Below are 24,215 nucleotides of genomic sequence, written 5' to 3'. Positions count from 1 at the left end.
TTTACCTCTCAGTGAAGCAGCCAGCATAATCAGAGACCCCACCCACTCGGGTCGTTCTCTCCTCTTCCATCAGGCAGAAGATACAGGAGCCCGAGGGCACGTACCACCAGGCTCAAGGACAGCTTATATCCCACTGTGATAAGACTATTGAAAGGTTCCTTTATATGATGAGATGTCTATGACCTCACGATCTACCTTGTTGTGACCTTGCACCTTATTGCACTGCACTTTCTCTGTAGCTGTGACACTTTACTCTGTACTGTTATTGTTTTTACCTGTACTACCTCAATGCACTCTGTACTACCTCAACCTAACTGTACTGTGTAATGAATTGACCTTTACAATTGGTGTGCAAGACAAGTTTTTCACTGTACCTTGGTACAAGTGACAATAATTAACCAATACCAATCAGTGAGGAGAGGCAGCAATACCTCCAGCACGATTATTCTCAACACTGGTGCCCGACAAGGCTGTGTCCTCAGCCCTACCAATACAGGTCTCACCCCAAAACCTGGCCTGTTCATTTCCCTCCACAGATGCTGCCCGACCCACTGAGTTCCTCTAGCGTTTTGTGCATTGCTCTGGATTTCCAGGATCTGCAGTTTCACATCTCCCCATTGACATTGGCAGGTTCCACTGGCTAGTCTTTGTACTGTCCGGACTCTGGATTACAGAGACAATTGAGTACCTGAGACTGCATGTTTAACAAAAGAAACGGTTTACTGGCATGGATGCATAATATTATACTCCAGCCCAGTTATAGTCACATCACCAGAACCAGACCACAACTGTGCCTGGTAACAAGCGATTCAATCGAGGTTCTTACCAGCAGCAACATCTGCAGAATCTGGTGTCTCAGCAGCTGTGATGTTTATATATTCCACAAGAGGTAGATTCAGAGCTTCGCCTCAGTGTGAGGTCGCTGGTGTTTCAGGAGCTTGGAGGACCAGGTCAATCCCAGACCACACTTGGAGCAGGCGAATGCCCCTGCACCCCCGCATGCTGTGAATATGCTGGTGTGTCAGCGGGTGGAATGACTGAGCGAATCCCTTCTCGGAGCCAGAACAGGTGGACTCCACACCCCAGGGTGGACCCGCCGCTGGTGGGTCACCAGTTTGTACGTGTAAATAAATCCCTTCCCACACTCGGAGCAGATGTGCAGCCGCTCCCTGGTGTGAACCCGCCGGTGTCTCCGCAGGTCAGAGGACTGAGTGAACCCCTTCCCGCACACAGGGCAGGTGAACGGCCTCTCCCCGGTGTGGATCCGCTGGTGCATCACAAGCTCAGACGACCGAATGAAGCCCTTCCCGCACTCCGAGCAGGTGAACGGCCTCTCCCCGGTGTGGACCTGCCGGTGTATCACCAGGTTAGATGAGCGGGTGAATCCCTTCCCGCACTCGGAGCAGGTAAATGGCCTCTCCCCGGTGTGAAGCCGCCGGTGTATCTCCATGTTGGACGAGCGGGTGAACCCCTTCCCGCACTCAGGGCAGGTGAAGGGCCTCTCCCCGGTGTGGACCCGCTGGTGGGTCAGCAGGTTGGCCGAGCGAGTGAACCCCCTCCCACAGTCACTGCAGGTGAACGGCCTCTCCCCGCTGTGATTCCCGCTGGTGTCTCAGTAGGTCCACTGGATCGCTTGAAGTGTTTGCCGCAGTCGGGGCATTGAAGTGGGTCCATTGCTGTGGAGACAAGGAGTGCGTGAATCAGTGGTTAGATAGCATAGTGGCATCAAGAGGCTTTTAGACAGGCACATGAATATGCCGGGAATGTAAGGACATGGATCAAGTGCAGGCAGAAGGGATTTAGTTCAACTTGGCATTGTGTTCAGCACAGACACTGTGGGCCGAATGGCCTGTTCCTGTGCTGCAGCATACAGAACGATGGAGGGACTCACAGAGAGTGGGGGGTTGCGTGGAACGGTTTGTAGAAGCGATACATTCAGGACATTCAAGAAGACTCTTAGATAGGCACATGGATGATGGAAAAATGGAGGGGTTGGCGGGAGGGAAGGGTTAGATAGATCTTAGGGTAGGTTAAACGTCGGCGCAACATGGTGGGCCGAAGGGCCTGTACTGTGCTGTAATGTTCTATGTTGTAAACTCAGCAGGTCGGGCAGCATCTCAGGAGGGGAATGGAGGGCTGTCAATCATTTGCACCGGGACCTGGATCACCCCCTGGAATGGGGGTTGAGCGGGCTGGTGGTTCCCCTACCCCCGAGTGGAGCTGCAGATCGAAAACAAAGAATTTGGGTTAAGCAAGTACATATAAAAGGAATCCTTGAACTGAGAAATAAGTGCAGATGTTGGCAGGAAAAGCAGGAAATAATCAGCAGTCAAACTACATCTGTGGAGAGAAACACATAAAACGCTGGAGGAACTCAGCAGGTCAGGCAGCATCTATGGAGGATATCTGCCATTCCCCCGGTGGATCTGCTCTCCCCTCCTGCCCTGCCCCTGGCTATCACTGTCTCTTACCTGCAATCTACCTCTCACCACCCTGTGCCCACCCCGCCTCCCCTCCTTTGTCCACCTATCACTGCTCTGCTTTTCCCTCCTATATATCGGGCTTCCCCTTTTCCTATCTTCAGTCCTGAAGAAGGGTCCTGACCCGAAACGTTGACCGCCTGCTTTTCTCCACGGATGCTGCCCGGCCTGCTGAGCCCCTCCAGCGTCATCGTGTTTCTCATCTACGGAGGGAAATGGACAGTCGACGTTTTGGGCCGAGACCCTTCTTTAGGACCTTGGTGTCCATTGCCCTCCGTGGATGCAGATTACCAGCAATCTGCCGTCTCTCCTGCGTCTCCTCTGTGGAGAGAAATGTGTTTCAGTTCGGTTAACGCTTCAGACCGACGACTTTTCAGAAAGAGCCAAAGTTCACGCCTTAAGTTACATTCCTAATCTTGCTAACAGATAAATCTCTCTATTTTCTGCCTTTCTGAGGTGGCTGAGATGCATTTAACCTGGGCTGGTGATTTATCCACTTTTAAAGATGTTGGATCTCTTCCTATTTTCGTCTCCAACTTTGTCATATTTAATATCTTTTTTAGCAATATTTTTTATTAATTCCAGATAGAAAATACAAAGCACATGAAAGAAAAGACAAAATGTTACAAAATGCATTGTATTGAATCACACTTGAAATCACTACCTCATATTGATAAACACAAATGATAACTAATTAGTATTAATAAATTGGAATAATTTTATAAAATAAAAAAATCTAAACCCACTACCATGACCGAAGCTGTTTGGTTTAAAAAAAAGACAAAAAAAACCCTAAAGACATAATAGTATTAGCCAGTATCTGTACTTTAAGCACCAAATCAATGGTTTTGAAAGTAGTTCAAAAAAAGGTCCCCACAATATTTGAAAGTCCAGATTAGATCCAGAAATTGAACAATGGATCTTCTCTAAATTTAGATATGTCATAACATCCCGTAGCTATTGAACATGAGTGGGGGAAATATCTTCCTTCCATTTAAGCAACACAGCCCTCCTGGCTATAAGAGAAATAAAGGCCAATATGTGCAAGTCGAAAGTCCTCCAAAATTACATCTTTTTCTCCAGCAATCCCAAATAATGCAGTTAAAGGATTTCGCTTAAAATTTATTTTAAAAAGCACAGAAAAGGTTTGAAATACCTCTATCCAGTATATTTTTAATATTTTACACTCTTCCTCCTGAACAAAAGCGCGTGTAAAGTCCTCCGCATTCGTGAGGTTTGGTGCGAAGTATTCATTTAGAACCTGACACGTCTTCTGCCAAAACATTCAGGTTACTGCTCCGATCTCTGATTGGCGGCCTCCTTTCTTTCGTTATCCTCTTTCTGTTCAGATATTTCTAAACATTTTCAACTCTCCCTTGATTTTATCTGTCAACATCCCCCGCCACCCACCCCCCAAACCCAGTACCCACCCCCCCCCAATCCCACCCCCATGGAGACTGCAGACGCTGGAATCTGGGGCCAAAAACCGAGCTGCCAGATGAACTCAGTGGGTCAGGCAGCATCTGTGGGGGGGGAAACGGAGTCAACGTTTCCGGTCAGGACCCTTCACGGACTGGAAGGGTAGAGGGGGGGATGGCCAGTGTAAAGAGGTGAGGGGATGCAGGGCGATGGACAGATTTAGTCGGAGGAGGGAGCTGAGGGCAGACAGAGCGACACAGGCTGGGAGGCGATAGGTGGAATGTGATAGGAAAGGAAGGTGAAGGGGAACCAAGTAAGGGAGGTACGGTGGGCAGATGGGAACATTAGCGGGAGGGACCCAGTGGGAGGAGTGTGTGGGTGATGGGCAGGTTAACTCAGAATCAGATTAAACTAGAATCAGGTTTATTATCACTGACAAATGATGTGAAACTTGTTGTTTTGCGGCAGCAGCACAGTGCAGAGATAAAATTACTGTAAATTACAAAAAGAAATAAATAGTGCAAAAACAAAAGGAATAACGAGGTGGTGTTGATGGGTTCATGGACTGTTCAGAAATCCGATGGCGGAGGGGAAGAAGCTGTTCCTGGAACGTTGAGTGTGGTTCTTCAGGCTCCTGTACCTCCTCCCCAATGGTAGTAACGTCAAGAGGGCATGTCCTGGGTGGTGAGGTTACTTGGTACTTACACTGCCTCTTGAAGATGTTCTCAGTGGTGGGGAGGGCTGTGCCCATGAATTGGTGGGGGGAAGGGAAAGAAACTGGATGAAAGGGGATTGTGGGGGGGAGGGGAGGGGGGGGAGGGGAGTGTGTGTGTGTGTGTGTGCGCGCGTGCGCACGCGCACGTGAAGGAGAACCCAGATAGATCGAGAGAGAGAAAGGGACACAGTGGGAAGTAGGTAGCGTAGTGCTTAGCGTAACACTAATATAGCACCAGCGACCTGGGTTCAATTCCGGCCACTGCCTGTAAGGAGTTTGTACGTTCTCCCCATGACTGCGTGGGTTTCCTCCAGGTGCTCCAGTTTCCTCCCACATTCCAAAGACGTATGGGTTAAGACAAGATATATTTATTAGTCACATGTACATTGAAACACACAGTGAAATACATCTTTTTGTGCAGTGTTCTGGGGGCAGCCTGCAAGTGTCGCCGCACTTCTGGCACCAACATAGTACGTCCACAACTTCCTAACCCGTACGTCTATGGAATGTGGGAGGAAACCGGAGCACCCGGAGGAAACCCACGCAGACACGGGGAGAATGTTAGTAGGTTAACATGGGTGTAATTGGGCGGCGCGGACTCTTTGGGTCAGAAGGGCCTGTTACTGTGCTGTATAAATGAAGGTTACCTGAAATCGGAAAATTCAATATTCATTCCACAGCGTTGTAGACTACCCCAGAAGTAGTCTAAAAAATCTATTTGTCTTCCTAATTTCCTCATTTTCCTTTTTCTTATACAGTCACTTGGCGATAGGAATGACATAATTGCAGTCCAGATCTGTGAGTTCCAAGTTGCCCGAAGGGCCCAATACTGGACTCAGCCGGAGGTGGGGTGATGGGGTGACTGGGTGTGTTGTTTGGGCAGCAGTGCACTCCTTCCACCTTCAAGACCGAGCTTCCGTGTGCACCCAAGAAAGGGGATCTCAATGCCATCCGGATGCTCTTGCTTGGAATGGAGTGTCTGCTCCGGGAGTCTGATATCAACCGTATGATCATCACAGGCTGCCTGTGGGAGCCGGCCGTGTGTAATTAAAGCCTCGCTGGTGGGGATGCTGGTCTGCGAGAAACACTCAAAGTGTTCCCGCCAGCGGATTTAGAGGATCCTGCAGAGTCGGCATTGATGGTTGCTGCCCAGTGCACTGAGCTGCTGTCTGTAGGTTAATGGGTGACGGGACCTGAAGGACAGGAGATACAGAGGCAGGACAGATGAGGCATCAAGACCAAAGTGATTGAGAGGGCTGAAGATGAGGTAGTGTGCAAGGGTATCTGTGCCATCTGTGTGTGAGTGTGTTGACAGATGTCCACTTAGGTGTATGTCATTTACTTTTTAACCCCTGCACCTTCTGTAGTCTTCTTGACTTTCTGCAGTGTTGAACACTGGATATCCCCTTCTTTACCTTATCCTGTCCTATGTAAGCCTTGACACCCATGCTTTGCTGACAGGAAATTGAACTGATGCCGATTTACTTTTATTGATGCACCAGAGAAAGCATCCTGTCTGGATACATCATGGCTTGGTACGGCAACTGCTCTGCCCAGGAACGCAAGAAACTGCAGAGAGTTGTGGACACAGCCCAGCGCGTCACGGACACCAGCCTCCCCTCCTTGGACTCTTGTCTTTACCTCTTGTTGTCTTGGTGTAGCAGCCAGCATAATCAAAGACCCCACCCACCCGGGTCATTCTCTCTTCTCTCCTCTTTCATCAGGTAGAAGATACAGGAGCTTGAGGGCACATACCACCAGGCTTAAGGACAGCTTCTATCCCATTGTGATAAGACTATTGAATGGTTCCCTTATACAATATGGACTCTAACCTCACGATCTACCTTGTTGTGACCTTGCACCTTATTGCACTGCACTTTCTCTGTAGCTGTGACACTTTACTCTGGACTGTTATTGTTTTTACCTGTACAACGTCAATGCACTCTGTACTAACTCAATGTAACTGCACTGTGTAATGAATTGACCTGTACAATCAGCGTGGAAGACAAGTTTTTCACTGTACTTTGGTACAAGTGACAATAATAAACCAATACCTTCCAGGAGCTGTTTCCAGTCCCCTTGTGCTAACTCGTGCCTCAATCTGGGAAAAATTGGCCTAACTTCAATTCAGAACTTTACCTTCAGAGGTAACTTTTTTTTCGCCCTCAAAAAATGAAATTTATCTGAGTTATGTTCCCCGTCTCTCACCACCCTTCCAACTTCGCCAGGCTCATCCCCTAAACCTAGGTCCATTCTGGCTAGATCTTGCTATGAACTAAACTTCAATAGTTGTCTTGAATAGAAGAATTATGCTCCTTTATTCTTTGCTCTAACACTGTTCCAATTAATGTCAGGGTAGTTGCACAAACCTCTCTGGACGTTTGCTCCACTTTCTGTCGCACACTGTTTGGAGTCCGGCAGTGCACCACTGCCCAACCAACACACCCCATTTCGTGTTCTTACCGAATATGAACTCCAGGTGGGAAATGTTGACCCAAAGTGATTAATTGAAGTGATCAGTCACAGCATTTAACATAAAAGAAATCGAATGAGCTGCCCGCGGAAAACATACCGTTCGATGAGGACACGTTCCTTCTCGCCGCTTGTGAAGCTGCCGGTGTGGATTTTGTTCCGCGGTGCAATGGCGGCTTCCGATACCCAGAATGCTCCAGGACACGGAATACGCTCTGCCCACTCAGCAGATGATCCCTGATGCAGGGTTTCGACCCGAAACGTCGACAATTCCTGTCCCCCTCCCACAGACGCTGCTCGGCCCGCTGTGTTCACCGGCAGGTTGCTTGTTGCTCCAGCTTCCAGTATGTGCAGACTCCGTCGAGCAAATAATTTGTTAAAGGCTGCAGACGCGGATAAGTGAACCCGGTTTCAATGCAGCAAAGGTGTTTATAACTACGGAATCAGCGCCTCAGTGATACATATCGGTTAGTTCCTGAACTAGATGTTTGCCCCGTGCAACATACTGGGCGCAACGAAACACCCTTCTCCAAGTATGACTTGCCCTGTCGACCAATGGGAGGGCCTGGAGGACCGGTCCTCCAACCAATCCGAGTGCCGGGGCGGAGCTCAGTCCTGGTCTGAGGCGGAAGTCATTGGTACAAAGGCAGCACCGTAACTGGAAGGAAGGGGAGGAATTATCATCGGAGAAGAATGTCCAGGTGTAATTGGGCCGCTCAAGGCGGACAAATTCTCTCGTCCCGATGGCCTGCATCGTAGGGTCCAAAAAAAGCGCCTCTCTGTCCATGTGTTAGATAGTCACATGATGTTCACATGCGTCTAACAGCCTCTGGGACGCCGCTATCGTATCTGCTTCTGCCACTGCCCCTGGCAGCCCGTTCCAGGCGCCTATCGCCCTCCGTTCACATCGCCTTTAAAACTTTACCCTTCTCACCTTAAATGCATGCCCTCTAGTAATCGCCATTTCTACCCTGGGAAAAAGATTCTGATTTCTACCCTATCTATGCCTCTGATAATTTTATAAACTCCCATCGGCTCTATCCTCAGCATCCGACGCTCTAGAGAAAACAACCCAAGTTTGCCCAACCTTTCCTCATAGCTCATACCCTCTAATCCTGGTAAACCTCTTCTGCACCCTTACCAAAGCCTCCACATCCTTCCTGTAATGGTTATTGATACTGGTTTATTATTGTCACTTGTGCCGAGGTACAGTGAAAAACGTGTCTTGCATACCGTTTGTACAGATCAATTCACTACACACTACAGGTCAGGGTGAAAACAAAAACAGAATGCAGAGTAAAGTGTCACAGCTGCAAAGGAAGTGCAGTGCAGGTAGACAAGGTCATAGCAAGGGAGATTGCGAGGTCAAGAGTCTGTCTCATCGCATAAGGGAACCTTTCAATAGTCTTATCACAGTGGGATAGAAGCTGCTCTTGAGCCTGGTGGTATGTGCACTCAGGGTGACCAGAATTGCAGAAAAATTTGAAGTTTTTTTTAAACAGGGACAATAATTGTTGCATTGGGCACAGGTTGTTGTGCAGAGATTGTGACTGCCATCAAGGAACAACACACGGTGGACCCTGTTAGCCACTGCTCACACACTCCAGTGTGTCAGGAACAAGGACCAGGGGCTGAGATGGTTGGGAATTTGGAAGTGTAGCAGTGGGGAGTTCCAGAGAGAATTTTTACGGGATGAAAACTGAAAGAAGTCATGGTTGGAATGGGAGAAACAGAATCCAGGCAGACAGTGAAATGAAAAACAATCATATATTTAATTAATGGGGTAATATGGTCATGTGAAGTGTAAAGATTGAGGGGAGGGGAAGAGTCCATAAATATGGTTAGCAGAGTTCATATGCACTGTCACCCACCCGGATCATTCTCTCTCCTCTTCCATCAGGTAGAAGATATAGGAGCCTGAGGGCACGTACCACCAGGCTCAAGGACAGCTTCTATCCTACTGCGATAAGACTATTGAATGGTTCCCTTATACAATGAGATGGACTCTGACCTCACAATCTACCTTGTTGTGACCTTGCACCTTATTGCACTTCACTTTCTCTGTAGCTGTGACACTTTACTCTGTGCTGTTATTGTTTTTACCTGTACTACCTCAATGCACTCTGTACTAACTCAATGTAACTGCACTGTGTAATGAATTGATCGGTATGCAAGACAAGTTTTTCACTGTACCTCAGTACAAGTGACAATAATAAACCAATACCAATAGTATTTTAGGAGGAAGGCAGGGAACTCAGAAGTGTTGAAAGGAAAGTTTTATTGCTGAGGATAAGATGAATGAAGATCATACAGGGTGTATGGGGGGGGTGGGGGCTGGGTGGGAGAGGGCGTGGTGGTGTGGGGGGGGGTGTGGTGGTGTGGGTGGGGGCAAGACAAGTTTTTCACTGTACCTCGGTACAAGTGACAATAATAAACCAATACCTATCAGTGAGGAAAGGCAGCGATACCTCCAGCACGATTATTCTCAACACTGGTGCCCCACAAGGCTGCGCCCGCAGCCCTACCAATATCGATAAGGGTCTCGCCCCGAAACCTGGCCTGTCCATTTCCCTCCACAGATGCTGCCCGACCCACTGAGTTCCTCTAGCGTTTTGTGCATTGCTCTGGATTTCCAGCATCTGCAGTTTCACATCTCCCCATTGACATTGGCAGGTTCCACTGGCTAGTCTTTGTACTGTCCGGACTCTGGATTACAGAGACAATTGAGTGCCTGAGACTGCATGTTTAACAAAAGAAACAGTTTACTGACATGGATGCATAATATTATACTCCAGCTCAGTTATAGTCACATCACCAGAACCAGACCACAACTGTGCCTGGTAACAAGCGATTCAATCGAGGTTCTTACCAGCAGCAACATCTGCAGAATCTGGTGTCTCAGCAGCTGCAATGTTTAAATATTCCACAAGAGGTACATTCAGAGCTTCACCTCAGTGTGAGGTCGCTGGTGTTTCAGGAGCTTGGAGGACCAGGTCAATCCCAGACCACACTTGGAGCAGGCGAATGCTCCTGCACCCCCGCACGCTGTGAATATGCTGGTGTGTCAGCGGGCGAATCTCTTCCTGTACTCGCAGCAGGTGAACTCTACATCACGGGGTGGACCTGCAGCTGGTGGGTCACCAGTTTGTACAGGTAAATAATTCCCTCCCTGCACTCGGAGCAGGTGTGCAGCCGCGCCCTGGTGTGAACCTGCTGGTGTCTCCACAGATCAGCCGACTGGGTGAATCCCTTCCCGCACACAGGGCAGGTGAATGGCCTCTCCCCGGTGTGGATCCGCCGGTGCACCAGAAGATCAGACGACCGAATGAATCCCTTCCCGCACTCCAAGCAGGTGAACGGCCTCTCTCCTGTGTGAAGACGCTGGTGGGTCTGCAGGGCAGAGGTCCGAATGAACCCCTTCCCGCACTCAGTGCAGGTGAATGGTTTCTCCCCGGTGTGGATCCGCTGATGGATCACCAGGTCGGATGACTGGCTGAATCCCTTCCCACACTCCGAACAGGTGAAGGGCCTCTCCCCGGTGTAGACCCGCTGGTGTATAACCAGGTTGGATGTGCGGAGAAACCCCTTCCCACAGTCAGAGCAGGTGAACGGCCTCTCCCCGGTGTGGACTTGCTGGTGTGTCACCAGGGTGGAGGACCGAGTGAATCCCTTCCCGCACTCCAAGCAAATGAAGGGCCTCTCCCCGCTGTGGACCCTGCGGTGTATCACCAGGTGGGACAAGTGGGTGAACCCCTTCCCGCAGTGGGAGCAGGTGAACGGCCTCTCTCCGCTGTGGACCCGCTGGTGTCTCATCAGGTCACTGGATCGCTTAAGTGTTTCCCGCAGTCGGGGCAGTGAAAGGGGTTCATGGCTGTGGAGACAGGAGGGTGTGAACAGGGAGGTAAATCAGTGAACTCCTTCCCACTCACACAGCGGCTGACGGTCCCTCCCCGGCCCGCTGGAGGCTCTGGGAGCTCGGCGGCAGGTAGGAGCTGAGCGCCGGGTCGGGGATGAAATCGACCCCGAGGCTTGGAGCGCGGCCCGGAGCCGACAAGAGGACCCCCCCCCCCCGGGCTGGGGGAGAATGGGGCCGAGCTCCAGAGACACAGCGGGCCGCTACCCTGCGACAGGTCCGGCCTGGCCGCGCCCCCGGACCCTGTGGGGAATCCCCAAGGTCCGCCCGAGCTCCCGGTTCCTAGAGGAGGGGGGGATATCCCCAAGGTCCCAGCACTGGATGCTGCGCGGAGCGGCGCAGGTGGAGGGCGGGAGTTCCGGCTCATTCATTGCATCGGGTCTCCGCGCCGCCGCCGCCCCCTACAAATCCGGGCGGGGGCACTGAGCTGTCCTGACCCCGCCACAAGCCTCTCCCCGCTTGTCAGTTTCGGCATTTTAACCTGGACGCGAGTGTGTTTCACATTCCCCCGTCTGCGGAGAAACCCCTATTAACCGACGGGCGAGGCGTTAACTAGAGGACGCGGACGTAAAGTCCAGAGGAGAGGCTGGAGAAAGGATTAAGCGCACGGTTTTGCTGCAGTCTAGAACACACACCCTGCAAAGAGGGTACAGGCAGATTGGATAATAACTTTCAAAAGGAGTGTTGGATAAATCCCGGACTGGAGTCCAAATTTCCGGACGGTGGGGGGGGGGGGGGAAGGTGAATCGGTTGATTATTGTCACATGTACCGGGGTACAGTGAAAAACTTTGTTTTGCATGCCATCCATACAGATCATTACAAGAGAAACAAAGGACTGCAGACGCTGGAATCTGGATGAAAAACATGCTGATGCTGGAGGGACTCAGCAGGCCGGGCAGCATCTGTGGAGTAGAAAGCAGGTGGTCAACGTTTCAGGTCAGGACCCTTCTTCAGGGCTGAAGATAGGAAAAGGGGGAAGCCCGATATAGGAGGGGAAAAGCAGAGCAGTGATAGGTGGACGAGAGGGGAGGCGGGGTGGGCACAGGGTGGTGATAGGTGGATGCAGGTAAGAGACAGTGATAGGCAGGTGCGGGGGAGGAGGGGAGAGCGGATCCACCGGGGGATGGGTCAAAGGTAAGGAGAGAGAGGAAAAAAGTAGGAGAACAAGAGGCTAGGAAAGGGAAGAAGAGGAGAAGCCTGGTGGGGGGGAGGGGGGGGGGTGGAGAAGACCTGAAGTGGGAGGATTTAATGTTCATTACAATGATCAATACAGCAGTGCATTGAGGTAGTACAAGGGAAAACAATAACAGAATGAGGAATATTGTGTCACAGCTACAGAGGGAGTGCAGTGCAGGCAGATGATACTGTGCAAGGTCGTAAGGGGGTAGATCGTGAGGTCAAGAGTCCATCTTATCATACTAGGGTCCATCTTAAGAGTCCATAAGAGTCCATCTTATCATACTTCAATAGTCTTATAACAGCAAAGAGGGGAGTGGAACTAATGGAATGACTCTCTCCATGAGCCAGAATCGGCCACAGATCATCCTCCTGTGCACTTTTTCTGTGATCAAGGACAAAGATTAACAATGCAAGCAGTTTGCATAAATGATGCCTCGAACACTTCTGAAAACGATGGGACTGTCTCTCCCAACCTCGATAATATCACGGCAGAACATTCAACCTCTGCATGAGCAACACCTGGGTACGTTGGCTTAATATACAATAAAAACGTGCTGGAGGAACTCAGCAGGTCAGGCAGCATCCGTGGAGGGCAATAAACAGTCGACGTTTCGGGACCAGACCCTTCATCAGGACTGGAAAGAGAGCAGAAGCCAGAAATAAGAAGGTGGGGGGAGGGGGAGGAGCACAAGCAGGCAGGGGAGAGGTGAGTCCAGGTGAGAGGGGGAAGGTAGGTGGGTAGGGGTGGGGCTGGGGTGGGGGAGATGTAATAAGCTGAGGGGTGATAGGTAGGAAGAGGCAAAGGGCTGAAGAGGGAGGAATCCGGTAGGAGAGGGCAGTGGACCATGGGATAAAGGATGGGGGAGGGGAGGAGAGGAGATGGGCAGGTCATCAAGGCAGGGGAAGGGAGCCACAGGAATAAGGGAAGACAAGGCAGTGGGGGGCAAAAGAAGGGATGGGGTTACCAGAAGTTCGAGAAATCGATGTTGAGGCCATCAGGTTAGAGAATCCCAAGGCGGAACATGAGGTGTTGTTCCTCCAAGGTTGGTTTGATGAGGTTCCTGCTCCTGCTCCCCTGTCACCATGTTTCCTTGTCTCTCTCTCTCTCCATGAGCACCTACAGCTCCAGGACGGGGCGTTCACTTCGCCGCCTCTCCTCCACACTGATCACACAGGGAGCGATTCGTTCCTCACACCTGCTGGTATCCCAGACTATCCATGGCCATTCCTAGTTGATAACATTCGACCTGTTGTAACCAATATTTACCCTTCAACTATTCTTTCCCCCCCCCCCAAACAAAAAACAGACTGCCAGCTGACCCCCAGCCCGCAGCACCTTGCTGTGCATCAACTGGTTGCCGAGTTCTCCCTGTTCCAGCAGTGGCGACTCTTCATTGGGCCGCAGAGCCTGTGGGACGTCCCCGGAGCGTGGGCGGCACTATACCAATGCACGCCTTCCCTTCTTTGCTGGGAGGGAGATCCCGTGGCTCGATGCTCTGCCCATTCAATCCCACTCCGGATCCTGTACAGGTTTCGTTTTTCCAGAACCATTTCTCCTGCTTTCCCACCAAACCCTGGGGTTCAGGCCCACTGTGCCCCGGGTGCTCCCAGCCAATACATGCCAGGTGTCCCTTGCCTACCTCGAGTCCTGCTCACACCTCCCTGGACTCTCCTCCACGCAACCAGGGCTCTGTCTCTCGCTCTCTCCTCCGGGTGCTCCAGTTTCCTCCCACATTCCAATGACGTATGAGTTAGGAAGTTGTGGGCGTGCTATGTTGGCACCGGAAGAGTGGCGACACTTGCGGGCTGCCCCCAGCATATTCTCAGAAATGCAAGAAGATGTATTTCACTGTTTCACAAGTGACTGATAAATATCTTATCTCTTTCTCTCTCCTTCCAGCCCCCTATGCAGACCCTTCAAGCCTTTCCTGGACTGAGCCCCTCCTGTCCTCCATTCTCATCCCCTTCCTCGCTCACGGTTTGTGACCCCCATCCCATTGAGCAGAACCCCCCGTGTCTTCACTCGGCTCCCAGACTTCACACCGATCAGAGCAGATCTCCCCTCCCCTTCTCAAGGTGTGTGGTCCCCAGCCCTTTATAGGTCACTATGTTCTGTCTTTCAAGGTTGACAAAAAGCTGGGAATAAACACTTTAAAAACGGAAATAACTCCTCCCCTGACCCTAGGGATTGTTTGGAAGGGACACCAACCAGCCCTCATCTGCAGAGAGTCCACTGGGAGTTAGGGTGAGGGTGGGGGGGATCTCCCCACGCAGAGAGCAGCAGCAATGTGTACAATAAAGATGCACTCAAGCAAAAACTGGGGAAAGATCGAGAGGAGCAGCACACACACGAAACGCCAGAGGAACCCAGCGGGTCAGACAGTGTCTGTGGAGGGAAATGGACAGCCGACTTTTTCGGGTGGAGACCTTTCATCTGGACTGGAGCTGGCAAAACTGGTCTTGATGAAGGGTCTCGACCCAAAACGTCAGCTGTCCACTCTGCTCCACAGACGCTGCCCGACCCGCTGGGTTCCTCCGGCGTTTTGTGTGCGTTGCCCCATATTCCAGTATCCGCAGAATCTCTCGTGTCTCCACAGATCGAGGGGAGAAAGGTACAGAAGAACATTCCAACAGACTGAGATGAGGAGCGGCTGGGATGGTGTATAAACACTGCTGGAATCCTTGGAAACATCCAGGGCTTTGGAAACAGAACATTTTATTTGGCGTTGATGCAGAGTGTGAAGTTCTTCCCCAGTTACAGGGGTTGTTAATTCCAATTATTAACCAATCGTCCAGTTACCTGGGTCCAGTCCTGAGTGTGTTCAACATAACTGCAGAATCCAACAGCCTGCCGGCACTTGTGAACTTGCTGGTGTCTCAGGGTTTAAATGCCTCTCACGTAGGAGATATCTACACTTTATCCTCGGTGTGAAATCTCTGGTGTCTCAGCAGGTTGGACGACCTGGTGAATCCTTTTCCGCACTCGGGGCAGGTGAACGGTCTCTCCCCGGTGTGAACCCGCTGGTGTCTCAGCAGGTTGGATGACCTGGTGAACCCCTTCCCGCACTCCGAGCAGGTGAACGGCCTCTCCCCGGTGTGAACCCGCTGGTGCCTCAGCAGGTTGGAGGACTGGGTGAAGCCCTTCCCGCAGTGAGAGCAGGTGAACGGCCTCTCACCAGTGTGAACTATCTGATGGCTCAGTAGGTCAGATGATCGAGTGAATCCCTTCCCGCACTCGGAGCAGGTGAACGGCTTCTCCCCGGTGTGGACTTGTCGGTGACTCAGCAGGTCAGACGACCGAGTGAAGCCCTTCCCGCACTCAGAGCAGGTGAATGGCCTCTCCCCAGTGTGAACGACCCGGTGTAAGTGCAGGTCTGATGACTGAGTGAATCCCTTCCCGCACTCGTGGCAAGTGAAGGGCCTCTCCCCGGTGTGGACCCGCTGGTGGGTGACCAGGCTGGTCGAGCGGGTGAAGCCCTTCCCGCACTCGGGGCAGGTGAATGGCCGCTCCCCGGTGTGGATACGCTGGTGGGTCAGCAGGTTGGAGGACCGAGCGAATCCCTTCCCGCACTCGGAGCAGGTGAAGGGCCTCTCCCCAGTGTGGATCCGCTGGTGTCTCAGCAGGTCGGAGGACAGAGTGAACCCCCTCCCACACTGAGAGCAGCTGAATGGCTTCTCCCCGGTGTGAACGATCTGATGCCACAGTAAATCAGATGAGCGGGTGAATCCCTTCCTGCACTCGGAGCAGGTGAATGGTCTCTCCCCAGTGTGGACAATCTGATGCAACAGTAAGTGGGACGACTGAGTGAACCCCTTCCCGCACTCGGGGCAGGTGAACGGCCTCTCCCCGGTGTGGACCCGCTGGTGGGTCAGCAGGCTGGACGACTGAGTGAATCCCTTCCCGCACTCAGGGCAGGTGAAGGGCCTCTCCCCGGTGTGGACCCGCTGGTGCCTCATCAGGTCGGATGAGCGGGTGAATCCCTTCCCGCACTCGGAGCAGGTGAACGGACGATCCTCGGCGTGGACACGCTTGCGTCCCATTAGGTTGGACAACCGGGTGAATCCCTCCCCACACACGCAACAGGCAAGCGGCTTCTTCCCCACGTGAAGTCAGTGGGGAGGGATGACTGAGTGAATTTGTCTTCCACGTGGAGAGCAGCTGTCCAGCCTCTCTCCAGTGTTAGGGCCCTGGTTTGCCTGACATTTCTTTTCCCCCAGTCAGAACACTGAAGTGGTTTCACTTTGGTGTGAAGACAACGGTGTTCTAAGCAGGAGGACAAGTCAATGAACCACTTCTGCACACAAAGGAGGTGGAGTTACTCCCTGGCATGACCCACAAGTTTCCATCTGGGACGAGGAATTGTTTCTCTTGCAAGTCTGCACTGATATCACTCCTTCAGAAATTTTACATGGTCGCTCACTTGGTTAATTCACCAAAACTTCAAGCACACACGGAATGGGTGCAGTTTCTCTCCCAGTGTGGATGGTGTCATCTCTGGCTGTGCACTGCCCTGAAGCTCTTTCCACTGTCAGTGCTCTGTAACTATCTCGCTGGGCTGCATCAGCCTCACTGCCTTGCCGGTGGCTCTGTCATTTGAAATCTTTGCCCAAGAATCAAACAGACAAGCATCTCTGCTTCCACCTTCAAAGGACAATGACATTCGGGTGTTGTTGAACAGAGTGAGGCTGCAGTTCTGACGTGTTGTTGGGTTTGAGATCCACCCATGCAAATCCTTCACTTCTAAAACCCTGCAAAAGAAGTTTGCAAAATCGTCAAATAACAGGGCAGAGACTCAGAAAAACTAAGGCCATACAGCATCTGTGGAGATGATCCCTGATCCGTTTCGGGTCAGGACCCTTCCTCAGGACTGAAGATAGGAAAAGGGGGAAGCCCAATATATAGGAGGGAAAAGCAGAGCAGTGATAGGTGGACAAAAGAGGGGAGGCGGGGTGCGCACAGGGTGGTGAAAAGTAGATGCAGGTAAGAGACAGTGATAGGCAGGTGTGGGGGAGGAGGGGAGAGCAGATCCTCTGGGGGATGGGTCAAAGGAGAGAGAGGGAAAAAGGGTTAGGAAAAGTAAGAAGAGAAGAAGCCTTGGTTGGGGGGGGGGGGGGGGCGGATTACTTAAAGTGGGAGAATTCAATGTTCATATCGTTGGGCTGCAAGGTTCCAAGATGGAGAATGAGGTGCTGTTCCTCCAGTTTGCACTTGGACTTCTCCTGGCAGTGGAGGAGGCTGAGGACTGACATATCAGTGATATTGTGGGAGGGGGAGCTGAAGTGACTGGCAACGGGGAGATGCAGATCGCGGTTACGGACGGAGCACAGGTGTTCTGTGAAATGGTCACCTGGTCTGCATTTGGTCTCGTCACGTATTAGCCTTCCCCTTTTCCTATCTTCGGTCCTGAAGAAGGGTCCCGACCCAAAATGTTGACCGCCTGTTTTTCTCCACGGATGCTGCCTGGCCTGCTGAGTTCCTCCAGCATCATCGTGTTTTTTCATCTGGATATTTTTTCCTTTGTTTCTCAGAAAAACTAATCTTAGTTTCTCTGACCTGCTGTGATTTAGTTGGGAGCTTCCCCTGCTTCTGAGTCAGAAGGTTAGAAGCTTAAGCACAGAAGTTCCAATATAGTGCCAGGGGACTCCTGGTTGACAGAAGCAACATAGTTTGCAAGAGCCTTCAAACTGAGGCCTCGTCAGCTCCTCCCGGTGGACACAAAAAAATCCCTTGGCACATTTTGAAAGAGCTGGAGAGTTATCCCCAAAGCCCGAGAAAGATTCCAGGGAACGAGGACCTGCTGAACACCAACAGGTTCACCCTGGGGAGAGACCCTTTCACCAGGGATGAGAAGCTGGGTTTTCTCCTTGGAACGGAGGTGAGGAAGAGACTGTAAAGGTTAAAAATTATGGTGTAGATAGGATAGAGAGAATCAGTACTATTTGGCAGAGGACATACAGTGAAAATGAACAGCAGAAGAGCCAATAGCACAATTGAAAAGTAATTTTTAAGCAGAGGGTGGCTCAGGTCTGGAATGCACATGGAACGGATGGCTTGGTGGAAACAGATTCAGTTGGCCTGTTCAAAAGGGGAACTGATCTGCAAGGCTTTGGAGAGAGGACAGGAAAGTAGGATTGGAAGGATTATCTTTGCATTGAGCCAGTAGTGGCACTGATGGCCAGAAGGCCTCCTTCTTTGCTGAAGCTTTTCAGTCCTGGTCACCATTAATCTCACAGTCAACATCCACAGAAGGTTACCTGGTTGTTGTGGATGTGGGAGGGAAGGGTTGGATGACTTGGATGAGGATGTGGAAGGGTGGGTTAGTAAGTTTGCGGATGATTCAAAGGTTGGTGGTGTTGTGGAGAGTGTAGAAGGTTGCTGTAGATTCAGAGTGGGCTGAGAAGTGGCAGATGGAGTTCAACCCGGGTAAGTGTGGAGTGATACACTTCGGGAGATCGAATTTGAAAGCCGAATACAAGGTTAATGGCAGGACTCTTAGCAGTGTGGAGGAACAGAGGCATCTTGGGGTCCACGTCCATAGATCCCTCAAGGTTGCCACGCAGGTCAGTAGGGTTGTTAAGAAGGTGTATGGAATGTTGGCCTTCATTAGTCAGGGTATTGAGTTCAAGAGCCACGAGGTAATGTTGCAGCTCTGTGGAACTCTGGTTGGACCACACTTGGAGTATTGTGTTCTGTTCTGGTCGCCTCATTATCGGAAGGATGTGGAAGCTTTAGAGAGGGTGCAGAGGAGATTTACCAGGATGTTGCCAGGATTGGAGAGCATGTCATGAGGATAGGTTGAGTGAGCTGAGGCTTTTCTCTTTGGAGAGGAGGAGGATGAGAGGTGACTTGATAGAGGTGTACAAGATGATAAGAGGCATAGATCGAGTGGACAGTCAGAGACTTTTTCCCAGGGCGGCAATGGCCAACACGAGGGGACATAATTTTAAGGTGATTGGAGGAAGGTATAAGGGGGATGTCAGGGGTAAGTTTTTTTTTACACAGAGTGGTGGGTGCATGGAACGCACTGCTGGCAGAGGTTGTGGGGGCAGATACATTAAAGACATTTAAGAGACTCTTAGATAGACACAAGAATGATAGAGAAATAGGGGGGCTATGTGTGAGGGAAGGGTTAGATAGATCTTAGAGCAGGATAAAATGTCGGCACAACATTGTGGGCCGAAGGGCCTGTACTGTGCTGTGGTGTTCTATGTTGTTAGTGGGAGCTCACTGACTCTGGATAGCCTGCTCTGGTGACTGCAATTAGAAGGTTCTTTATTGGCAGTAAAGCAACAAGAGATGATTTGAAGTCCTGAGAGTCACTGCTTAAAATCTTACTTTAAAATAGCTTCCATGGGGTCCATCCTTACCCAGAAATCCCTGCACCGAAGAAAGCCCTCTATTGGTTTAACAGGCACTGAGGCTGCAGGTGTGGGTCCTGGACACGGGAGTGGTGGTACCAACATGTTCCACGCGAGCCAGAAGGTCCCAGATGCGCAGGAGCAGGTCCATAAAGTTATGAGAGGCCTGGAAAGAGTGGATTGGATCACTTAGCAGAAATAGCTAATGACAAGGGACAAAGAACAGCAAATCATTGAGGAGATGAGGAGCAACTCCTCCAAGAGTCAGAGACAGCGCAACCAGGCCCTTCGACCTACCGAGTCCGTGCTAACCTTCAGACGCTAATTCCACTCCACACATTTCATTCTTCCCATCATTCCCCCGTCCCTAGGTTCTATCCCTCGCCTGTGCACTAGGGGCAATTTACAGTGCCTAATTAACTACCAACCCACATACTTTTGAGATGCGGAAGGAAACCGACGTGCTGAGAGGGAACCCACGCAGTCACAGGAAGATCGTGCAAACTCCACACAGGCAGCACGTCAGATTAAGGTTGAACCTGGAACTGTGAGATAGTGGCTCCACTAGTGATACCAGTCCAACCTTCTCAGGAAAATCTCGGATCTTAGAAAATCTCAACCTCAGGGAGTTGTGGAGGATGAGGGACTGAATGTATTCAAGACAAATTTGGGCGCATTTTAGTTGGATGTGTGATAAAGGGTTCTGGGAAAACAGGCTGGAAGTGGCGCTGAGGCCAAGATCACATCCTATGCGGATGCATCACAGCTTGGTACGGCAACTGCTCTGCCCATGACTGCAAGAAACTGCAGAGAGTTGTGGACACAGCTCGGCACATCACGGAAACCAGCCTCCCCTTCACGGACTCTGTCTACAATTCCCGCTGCCTCAGTAAAGCAGCCAACATAGTCAAAGACCCCACCCACCCCAGACATTCTCTCTTCTTCCCCCTCCCCTATGGGCAGAAGATACAAAAGCCTGAAAGCACTTACCACCAGGCTCAAGGACAGCTTCTATCCCACTGTTATAAGACTATTGAAAGGTTCCCTAGTGCGAAAACATGGACTCTTAACCTCACAATCTGCCTTGTTATGGCCTTGCACCTTATTGTCTGATCTGATCTGCACTGCACTCTCTCTGTAGCTGTGACACTTTATTCTGCATTCTGTGATTGTTTTCCTTTGTATTAACTCAATGCACTGTTGTAATGAATTGATCTGTATGGACGGCATACAAAACAAAGTTTTTCACTGTACCTCAATACATGTGACAATAATAAGCCAATTTACATCAGTATTGGTTTATTATTGTCACTTGTACTGAGGTACAGTGAAAAACTTGTCTTGCATACCGATCGTACAGGTCAATTCATTACACAGTGCAGTTACACTGAGTTAGTACAGGGTGCATTGAGGTAGTACAGGTAAAAACAGTAACAGTACAGAATAAAGTGTCACAGCTACAGAGAAAGTGCAGTGCAATAAGGTGCAAGGTCACAACAGGTAGATGGTGAGGTCAGAATGGCAGTGCAGGTGGGAGGGTTCCCTGCGGCCTCCTCCTCCAACCATTTCTCACGTTCTTTTCGAAGCATTCAATGACTTCATTTCCCTCCAGACTCTGCGGGGAGACCTGGAACTCCTTGCCTGAACGGATGGCGGAGGGAGAAACCCCTCCCCCATTAAACAGGCTGGGAGGAGCACTTTATTCCTTCCCCCAACCCCCGCCAACCTGCGGGGAGCAGAGCGGGAGGTGGGATTAGGACGGAGAGGATTTCCAGGGTCGAACTCCCTGCCCCTGGCTTCCTGCAGCTCGCTGGTTTCACAAGGAGCAAGGGAGCCGGACAGCCCGGAGCGGCAGGGCTGGAGCAGATGCAGCGCGTAAACCATGCACAGGCCGTGCCGGGCCCCAGGGACGTGAGAGAACCGGTGCCTGGTCCAGCGACATCGCCGGTTCACCCTCTACCTGCCTCCCTCAGCCCGCCCGAACTCACCGCCAGCCCGGCCCCAGGAAGTACAGCGGGCCTCCCGAAAGGCGCAGGCGCGCTGCCGGCAACGCCGACCCTCCCCCGAAAGGCGCAGGCGCGCTGCCGGCAACGCCGGCGCCTCTCCCGAACGGCGCAGGCGCGGTGCCGGGAGGGGCAGCTCCTCTGTGCCGGCGCCTGGTGCCTGAACCTCTGCAGCCAAGTCCTGGCGTCCGCGCTCGACTGCTTCAAGCTCGCGTTTTGTGATACCGGACCCGGGCTGCCCTGGAAAAAAGGCAACGGGTGTGGCTCCGCACCAGGAACGTGGAGAGAGCAGGTTTCAGTGAAAACTAATGGGGGGGGGGGGGGCTAAAGTGTCGGCTTGTTATGCAGGGCAGGTATAGACTCGATGGGCCGAGCGGGCCCCTCCTTTTGTGGTTAGGAAACATGGAATATGGTCTTTCATCAACGTCAGCTGAGGGCGGGACTCCCAGGAGTCGGCGACCAGAATTTTCATGTTCTCTGGAAGGATCTGGACCCTAATCAGGATTCATTCATGACCGTTCCGTCCAATCCAGATGAATTAAGAAATGGTAAAATGCACAAGGAGAAAGAGCTGAGGGGTTGTGAGAATCCTGGGAGGCTCCTCACGCATTCCTTTACCTCTTGTTGTTGCATGATATTAAAGAGCCTACTCTGTAAGCTTGAGACATAAGAAATTCTGCGGATGCCGGAATCTGGAGCAATACACGTGAAGTGCTGGAGGAACTCAGCAGGTCAGGCAGGGAAATAAACAGTCAACGTCATCTTGAAGGGTCTCGGCCTGAAACGTCGACTGTCTATTTCCCTCCACGGATGCTGTCTGACCTGCTGAGTTGCTCCAGCACTTCACGTGTATTATTCTGTAAACTTTTGCCCTCTCTGATAAATAATATTTCTGAGGAGACACGAGAGAGACGGCAGACACTGGTATCTGGAGCGGCCAACAATCTGCTGCAGGAACTCAGCGGGTCGAGCAGCATCTGTGGAGGGGAAAGGAAATGTCGACGTTTGGGGTCAACAGGCTGCATCTTGATATTTCTAACGCCGCTGTGAAGCATCTTGGATGGACCGTTGGGAAATAGGACAGAATTAGCAGAGGTGTTGGATCTGTCCTGATCCGACTGGAACGATAAAAGAGCGGCAGGAGTATGCCCTACTGCTCCCGTGAGTCCGCGCCACTATTCAAATAAGATCAAGGCTTTGATTTGATTTTGGTCTCAACTCCACATTCCTGCCTCATCCCCATGACCTTAAAGCTTATCCCGAAGTCCCTCTGCTTCTCCCTCCTTTTTGAGGAAGTCCTTAGGCTTACCTGTTTGATTAAGCTTTAAGTCATCTGACCTATTACGAATTTTGATTGTTAGCCTTTCTGTGACATTTGGGACACTTTTGCTAGGTCAAAAATGCTCTAGAAATAAAAGCGCCAACACTTACATTTGGTTTCTTGTTCTGATCTACTTGCCTTTTCTATGGAATGGAATTCTGTGCTGATGCTATTGTTACTGACTACTTTTGGTTACATGCCGTTTTTATATTCGACGGGTCCCACCTCGTCCTAACCATCTGTTTTTGGGACATACTTATTAAAATCATTCCACCTGTTTGGGGAGTCTGAGACTCAGGGCATGGTCTAAAAATTAGAGCCGGGCCTTTTGAGGAGTCACGTAAAAACAGAAAATGCTGGAAAAAAAATCTGTGGAAAGAGAAACAGTTGATGTTTCAAGGTGAAGACCCTTCATCAGAATAGGGTCTTTGACCTGAAACATTGACTGTTTCTCTTTCCACAGATGCTGCCTGACCTGCTATGTTTTTCTAGCATTTTCTACTTTGATTACAGATTTCCAGCATCTGCAGTATTTTCTTTTGATTTTCCTTTCAGGGTGTTTGACGTTTGGAAACCTTTCTAGACACAGAGAGTGGGAGCAATTTGTAACTCTGTCCTGCGAATAGCAATTGATGTCAGGTCAATTGTTAACTTTCAATCCAAGGCTGATAGATTTCTGTTAACTGAAAGAAATATAGTAAAAGGGTGGGTATATGGAGTGAGGTGACAGATCAGCCAGGGTCTCATTGAATGTACAGGATCAAGGGGCTGAATGGTTTATCCTTGATCCCATGCTTGTACATGGTTATGTGGTCATTCGATTAATTCCCCTGGAATCTGTGACTTGGAATGGACCACCTTTGATGGTTCAAGAATTCTAGAAAGCTGCCTCTGATGTGGACGTTTGGCTGATGACAAGAAAGACATAGGAAGGATGTGGAGGCGTTGGAAAGGGTGCAGAGGAGATTTACCAGGATGCTGCCTGGATTAGAGAGTATGGATTATGGGGAGAGACTAAGGGAGCTAGGGATTTACTCATTGGAGAGAAGAAGGATGAGAGGAATATAAAATATTAAGAGGAATAGATAGAGTGGACAGCCAGCGCCTCTTTCCCAGGGCACCAGTGCTCAATACAAGAGGGCATGGCTTTAAAGTAATGGGTGGGAAGTTCAAGGGAGATGTCAGAGGAAGGTTTTTTACCCAGAGAGTGGTTGGGGCATGGAATGCGCTGCCTGGGGTGGTGGTGGAGGCAGGTACATTGGTCAAATTCAAGAGATTGTTAGAGAAGCATATGGAGGAATTTAACATAGAGGCATACGTGGGAGGAAGGGGTTAGATAAGTCTTAGGCGAGG

General features: G+C 50.8%; 1 protein-coding gene across 1 annotated transcript; it reads right to left on the bottom strand.

Moving 5' to 3' along the window:
* Positions 1 to 1,015: 1,015 nt before the first annotated feature.
* LOC127576391 (zinc finger protein 271-like) lies at positions 1,016 to 21,585 on the bottom strand. The gene is made up of 7 exons (XM_052026906.1): positions 21,527 to 21,585; positions 19,548 to 19,704; positions 15,096 to 16,928; positions 11,207 to 11,400; positions 10,201 to 10,984; positions 7,187 to 7,323; positions 1,016 to 1,604 (listed from the first exon to the last, which is right to left on the bottom strand). The coding sequence occupies exons 3-7, from the start codon at positions 16,218 to 16,220 to the stop codon at positions 1,022 to 1,024; spliced, it is 2,823 nt and encodes a 940-aa protein (XP_051882866.1). The 5' UTR covers positions 16,221 to 16,928; positions 19,548 to 19,704; positions 21,527 to 21,585; the 3' UTR covers positions 1,016 to 1,021.
* Positions 21,586 to 24,215: the final 2,630 nt, after the last annotated feature.

Source organism: Pristis pectinata, chromosome 12, assembly GCF_009764475.1.
Source record: "Pristis pectinata isolate sPriPec2 chromosome 12, sPriPec2.1.pri, whole genome shotgun sequence".
Classification (NCBI taxonomy): domain Eukaryota; kingdom Metazoa; phylum Chordata; class Chondrichthyes; order Rhinopristiformes; family Pristidae; genus Pristis; species Pristis pectinata.
The sequence above is the reverse complement of the archived record's forward strand: the minus strand, read 5'-3'. Positions and strand labels throughout refer to the sequence as shown.

What these genes read in the sequence shown, in the direction of transcription:
- LOC127576391 (XM_052026906.1), bottom strand. Translation starts at nt 16,220, where the DNA reads ATGGGACGCAAGCGTGTCCACGCCGAGGATCGTCCGTTCACCTGCTCC. An exon ending in CAGGCCGGACCTGTCGCAGG is followed by an intron (nt 10,985 to 11,206) that starts GTAGCGGCCCGC and finishes CTGATTTACCTC; the next exon opens with CCTGTTCACACCCTCCTGTC. An exon ending in GAACGTGTCCTCATCGAACG is followed by an intron (nt 1,605 to 7,186) that starts GTATGTTTTCCG and finishes CTGAGACACCAG; the next exon opens with CGGGAATCACAGCGGGGAGA.